This window comes from Thamnophis sirtalis, unplaced genomic scaffold (assembly GCF_051295495.1).
Source record: "Thamnophis sirtalis isolate CommonGarterSnake01/CBP01778 unplaced genomic scaffold, rThaSir2_p1.2 scaffold_6, whole genome shotgun sequence".
Classification (NCBI taxonomy): Eukaryota; Metazoa; Chordata; class Lepidosauria; order Squamata; family Natricidae; genus Thamnophis; species Thamnophis sirtalis.
The window spans coordinates 130708235-130714955 of record NW_028261386.1 but is presented as its reverse complement, the minus strand read 5'-3'; the positions used below and the strand labels follow the sequence as shown (position 1 = coordinate 130714955).

Here is a 6721-nt window from a genome sequence, read left to right as displayed (position 1 = left end):
AGCAGCTCTTAAAGAAACAAGCATTTCTCAAAAGCTTAGAAAGGAGATGCAACAGGTTAACGACCGTAACTTTGGGACATCATAAATAGCTTTTGGGATCCACCTTAACTTTGAATGGGCACTAAGCCATTGGTCACAAGTTGAGAACTACCTGCATCAGGAAGAGATGCTCAGGCTGACTCCTTCCTGACTCAATGGGAGCATCAGGAGGAGCAAAGATAACACGCAACCAGACTTTCTAGATTCTGTATCTCAGTCCAGTTCAGCTTTCCTGCGGAGTGTCAACTGTAGAGTTGACACTCAGTGTGACTTTTGAGATTCAGACATACGGCTGGTTGTACCCAAATGCAACCATACTAGTATCACTACTATTCCTCAAAGGCCTGTATTGGGGGGGAAAATGCTCTCAACACAGGTTTCTTAGGGTGGAATAGCCAAATTTTTATAATGAAAAAAGGTATATTAGCAGTTCGACTTATATACCGCTTCATAGGGCTTTCAGCCCTCTCTAAGCGGTTTACAGAGTCAGCAAATTGCCCCCCCAGTCTGGGTCCTCATTTCACCCACCTCGGAAGGATGGAAGGCTGAGTCAACCTTGAGCCGGTGAGATTTGAACCGCTGAACTGCAGTTAGCAGTCAGCTGAAGTGGCCTGCAGTACTGCACTCTAACCACTGTGCCACCTCGGAATATCTGCATGGAAAAAAGTATGGCAGAATTATCAGAATCCAGAAAATTTATTACCACCTTCCAGTCACGTGATTGGCGTATCTTAAAATATGTACCACGAGGGGAGTGAAGGAAATCTCTATTCTGGCAATGTTACACTAATACTTCCACCAAATCATGTTCCACCATTTATAGGGTGCAACTTCTTCCATTCAGTTCCATGTATTGTATGTTGTTTAAAACAAAACACTTCCTTGGAATGTTAGACAGAAGAATAATTATATGTGACTTTTACCTGACATTAATAAAAGTTGAATAGTATCTCAAGACTTGAATTGTTCGGAGTTTTTTGTTGGCAGAACCTTCATTTTACTCTGTATGTACAAAGATTGTTAGAATTATAACCTGGGAGCAGAAATAGTTTTTGGCTTCTAGTGCAGGCGAATGGCACAGGCAGATCTAAGGCCCCGCCTTCAAATGCTAAACTAAAACTCTCATTAAAAATATCTAGTATGGGGATACATTAAATGATGCATACTATAAAGAAAACACGAGGGGAAGAATTTTATTGCTGTCTCTTTTAAGAAGCAGATCCTGGGAAATCAGGTTATGAGCAGTTTAGGACGATCAAATAAAAAATACTTTCATACATAGCATAGTTTACTGCGGATTTCAATTCCACAATTTGCTGCAAAGTTACTCACTACTCTGTCATCATTTAGGCAATGTAGTATTAAAAACCTTTGGGTTAAATCTTTTTTTTTTTAAATGCACAACAGTAAAAAGTGGCTGTATTTTTCTACAGTTCCTATATTATTTCAGATTCCTGATTCATAAACATTCAGACATTTTCATGATTTCTCTTTCCATATAGCAGGGAAAAATTTGAAGGGTACATCTATATCACACAAGAGGTGTTAAAGGCTTGTACACATTCTGCTGGTTGTTTTGCCATATTTGGTTTATTTTTTTATAACCCAAACTGCTGCCCTTGAGGCTTCAGATTTAGCAATGTTTGTTTTAAAATAAGTAAGAATAACTTGACCTCTTCACATATCGGACCAACTACCTCACACACCAAAAAAACTGGAAAGGAAGTCTAGTCCGAGTGCGTTTCAATTCCTGTACATTATGTCAATAGAATTTTATTTAAAAAAACACATTGGAGCTAAAATAATGTTTTTTTAAAGGACACTTTGATCAAAAAGGATGTGGATTTCAATTCAAAATAAATTTGCATCTCAGATTACTAATCTATACAGTCATGTCTTTTTCATGGAGTTTGAAATCTGAAATTAAGAACACATAATGCAAAACGTTCCAGGAGCTTCCAGCAACAAGAACATATTAATTTACACCCAGTTATTTAAGAGGAAGTATTTTTTATTAATCCTACTAGGACTGGGACCAAGATCTACTTAAATCCAAACCTGTGAATTTAGCTATGACTACAAATGTAGTTTTATAGATGTCAGTTAAGTTTTCTAGCACTAATTTCAGCAAGATTAAGATTGCACCATTTTTGTACCGCAGAACAGAAAAGTATGAATCAGATTCTGATTTTTAAAAAATACAGTAGGTTATTCACTGCATTCCAGAAAACAAAGGTCAGAGTAAACATTCAGCTCTGGAATGCAGATAATATACAAGAATCAATATGTTACATTTACAAAGCTGTTTGATAAACAGCACATTTTTCCAGATTAAGTATGTAAAAAGGTATAAGCTGGTTTCACAATGGCTTTTAGTATGATACTAAAATACACCAGTATTAAATCAAAAATATATATTATTTACATGTACATAGTATAAACCTTAAATAGAAGAATGTACCTACTGTAGGAAGTTTTAAGAGAAAGCTGGGATTGGCCATTGAATAGTGTAATAAAACCATTTGATCTTCACATTATGAAACTGCAGTAGTGTGACTAGTCTTCCTTTAGATATTTTACAGATTACATATCAAATTAAAACTTTTCATTAAGAAGTAGATTTAATTCCACTGTACTTTAGTTTATTTAAGCCCACTCCAAGCAACTCAGGACATTCAACTTGCTCTTCTGCAATTTCGTTGCATTTCCACAACAGGCTGTAATTCATCTCTTCTGAGATCACACTATCATGCTTGTATTCTGGATGGTTTGCAACAAATTCTCGCATCCATCTAGCAGCTGTCATTAATTCACCTAGTGGAGAAGCCATACAATATGCATTAAAATCAACTTCACTATCTCCCCATATGAATATATAACTTTCCATTTACTTTTAAAATGCCACCTTAAATTTCCATATTGCATTCAAAGAGTATTCAATGGTGCTAAGAGTAAAGCATTAGTTTTACTATACTATATTGTAAACTCAATGAGCTGAATACGTTTTTTCACCACAGATCTGCCAATGAAAGAAACAACAATAACAGGAATTTCTGAGTATACTTTTGTAAAGGGTATTATTTTTGTACATAAAATCATGGACAAAATAAATAATGGACAAAATGTTAATTAAAACAACAAAGTTATCATTAGACTTTTAAGGGGAAATCAAGTATTCATTTATAAATAGGAGCTAATATATAAGAGATGGAATAAATTAAACCAGAAATATGTAAATTCCAGACTTGGGCCTTTAGATATTATATCTCACCATTTTTTTCCTACTTGACAACCCATAGATATGTAATCCTTGACTTAAGACCATAGTTGACACAAAAAATTATGTTGCTAAGCGAAAAAGTTAAGGGAATTTTGCCCCATTTTATGATCTTTCTTGCCCCAGCTGTTAAGTGAAACACTAACACGGTTGTTAAATGAATCTGGCTTCCCGCTGATTTTGTGTCAAAAGTTGGTAAAAAGTGATCACATGACCCTGGGACACTGCAGCAATCAGAATATGAACCAGTTACCAAGGGTCTGAATTTTGATCACACGACCATGGGGATGCTGCAATGGTCATAAAATGGTCGTAAGTCCCTTTTTTTCAGTGCCGCTGTAACTTTGAACCTTCACTAAACGAAAAAGCATTAATCGGGAACTGCGAATAACATCAAACGTTTATTCATACCTGATGCTCTTTTTTTTATTAGTTTCAGATAGTTTAGAATGCTGCATCTTGTATACACATCCACTTCCATATTTTCAAGGTAAGAGTTTAAAATTGGAATTAATCCTGGAAATACCCCTTCCTGTGAAAATTAAGCCGGTGTTGAAATACAAATGCTAACACATTTATTTTTCCATTTCAATATTATAAAAAGCCCTCGTCTTTTGATATGGTACAAGAGCGCCCTCTAAAGGATATGAAAACATTAACATTGGTGGGCCTACAAAATAGATTATGCTTTTCATTGAATGTATATTTTAAATAAAGACTTTTCCATGATGCTTAATACTATGGCATGTCTCCCATGTCATAGGGGAGATCGGATGGATACTGCAGACTAACACCAAATCACATCTGCCAACCCACACTAGATCAGCGTGGCCAATGCAACCTCAAAAACGACCCTCATTCCCCAAAGGCCCTGGGGCAACTACCCATGGCAGCTGGAGGGTGCCAAGAATCATGAGAGCCGAGGTGGCGCAGTGGTTAGGGTGCAGCACTGCAGGCCACTTCAGCTGACTGCAATCTGCAGTTCAGTGGTTCAAATCTCACCGGCTCAAGGTTGACTCAGCCTTCCATCCTTCCGAGGTGGGTGAAATGAGGACCCAGACTGTGGGGGCGATATGCTGACTCTGTAAACCGCTTAGAGAGGGCTGAAAGCCCTATGAAGCGGTATATAAGTCTAACTGCTATTGGTATTTGCTAATCACCGGGTTAAACCAGGCTGCCTTTGGAAGCTCAAGACTGTATGGGTTGGAAACATGCAGAAGAGGCCTTCATCCTGCAGTGGATAGACAATGGCTAAAATGATGACAACTGACATATAATCAGTGTCTGTATTACTGAATAGCAGGATCCAGGGAGACTTAGGTCAGCTGCTGGATAATTTTCTGGTTGGCTACTGGGCATCAGAGAAGGAGCAACGCAACACTTAAGTCTCTCAAAAGAGTCTGCTTTTCACTTATTCCCATTGTGTAAAATAGTGATAATAGTATTTAATCGGCAGGTACAGGAGGGAACATTTGCATAACAATACCTAAGCTGCAGCTCAAATAATCCCTGTCAATCATCATCTCTGCAAAAAAGAAGTACGAATATGTTCTGTAAACCTATATACCTTGTTCAAGTAGGCAACAAGTCACTCAAATAATTAGGTAGCTTTTACATTTATACACAATAGTATACCAAAGGCAGCCAGAATACGAAATATCCAGCAGAAGTGTCTTGTTTAAAGCAGAAACTGTGCATACGTAAGTTATGCTCAGATCCATTTGTTTCTAACCTCTTCTGCTGGTATCGAATTTGGCCGCTTTTAGGAAGACTTTTCTTCCTAAAAGAAGATAATTTAATAGGAAATGCAGTTGGGATCATTCCAGTAATTTATGACTGGAGGAGAGATTAGGCCCATCTTCCAAGAAAGAGCATTTCTGGAATTCCTACTGAACTGTTTCAATTTTAATGTCTGAACATAGGCACAAGTGTTCTTGGTAGGACAGATTGTATCTCCCTATCAGGAAGAAGGTGGAATATTAGGGTAGGTATGCCTTTTAGGGCAGCGCCTGGATATTACAAAAATATTAGGGGATGGTAACAGGTGAACAATGAGATTATTGTAGCAGGTCTGAAATATTAAACCAGTCCTTTTATATATTAAGATCTAAAATTATCCGCTTGATTTCACCTCAAGCTTTATTGAAGGCCAGCATAGATGACAACCGAGGGTTACTAAACTGATGTTACTGTTTTATTTGGAATATTTCCTCTGTACAATGGTGCTTAAACGTTTGTGAACCTTTATGGATTTTCAATAGTTCTCTGTTCCCTACAAAAGTCCTAAAACTAGACAAAACCCCCAGTTAAACAGAAACTTTATACGTGTTCATTTATTTCTGAGCCAAAGCTACGTATTTGTGAGGGGAAGGTATAAGCGCCTCTAGAATTATCACTTCATTTGAAGAGAAAATTAGAGCAGGTGTTTCAATCAGGTGTGAATGTGGGAAGTCCAGCCCTTATTTCAAGATTAAAATTTTGGGTATTCACTACCAAAATCTGATCTTCACAACATAGGTTATGTGGAAGTGTGGCATGGATGGAACAAAAGAGATCTTTGAGGTCCTCTGAAAATACTTGTGTATGATCACCTGGCTGAAAAAGTTTACAAAACTATTTGCAATTGTCAAAAATTCAAAAGGGTTCACAAATTTTGTTTCTTCTTTCTTTGTATAGTTTTTCCCCCTAGTTCTTTTTTCTCAATAATTGCCTTTTTTATATCTAGATTTCATAGGCTTAAAAGAATCTGTAAGTATATACAGCTGTATTGTTACTCCCTAGGTTGCAGGATAGTCATTTAAAATTATTCCTCCCTGCCTCAGTTCATTTCTGAAATTAACATATTAAAATAACAATTAGTTCAAGATCTCTTAAAAGCCAAATCAAGCTAAGTCATTTTCTTATGATTGCTATCCTCGGCTAAGGAAAGACCAAGATTGTAATTTCTTACTTGCTTACTTTAGACCACAACCTTGATTCTTAATCTTAACTCTTCATCAAATCTATAAAATGTGGAAAACTGCATGAATAGCTGATCTTACCTTTCCGTTAATTATTGTATCTATGCTCATTAACGTATATTCTTCTACGTCTGTTTCTGTACCATTTTGAGTTGCACCACATCCATCCACTACAGCATTGCCACCTGTCAAAAAAAAAAATCAGATTGAGTGAAGAACGAAGCATCCAAAGAAGCCAATTTGTTTTACGTTTATTTTATACTTTTATATACTCAAATGTAATAAAACCAACCAGAAAATAAACAGCACTTACCTTTAGAAATATCTTTTCTAAAATAAAACATGCCCTGGCGGACGGCATCCCGTTTCTGAGCTACTTTCATGTTTTCATCCACCTAAGAAAGGGGGAATAGAAGATAATGTTACCCTGGGTTTCTTGCTAAAA

The 6721-nt window shown here is 36.7% G+C and overlaps 1 protein-coding gene across 2 annotated transcripts in view; it reads right to left on the bottom strand.

Annotated features, from left to right (window-relative positions):
• Nucleotides 1-1219: 1219 nt before the first annotated feature.
• GCLC (glutamate-cysteine ligase catalytic subunit) overlaps nt 1220-6721 on the bottom strand; it is a 31661-nt gene continuing 26159 nt past the window's right edge. For both annotated transcript variants that reach the window (XM_087718963.1, XM_087718964.1), the window contains 4 exons: nt 6590-6671; nt 6358-6461; nt 3728-3848; nt 1220-2853 (listed from right to left, as the gene is read on the bottom strand). In XM_087718963.1, the coding sequence (XP_087575089.1) occupies nt 2648-2853; nt 3728-3848; nt 6358-6461; nt 6590-6671 (513 nt within the window). In that variant the 3' untranslated portion in view covers nt 1220-2647. The remainder of the gene's footprint in view (nt 2854-3727; nt 3849-6357; nt 6462-6589; nt 6672-6721) is intronic.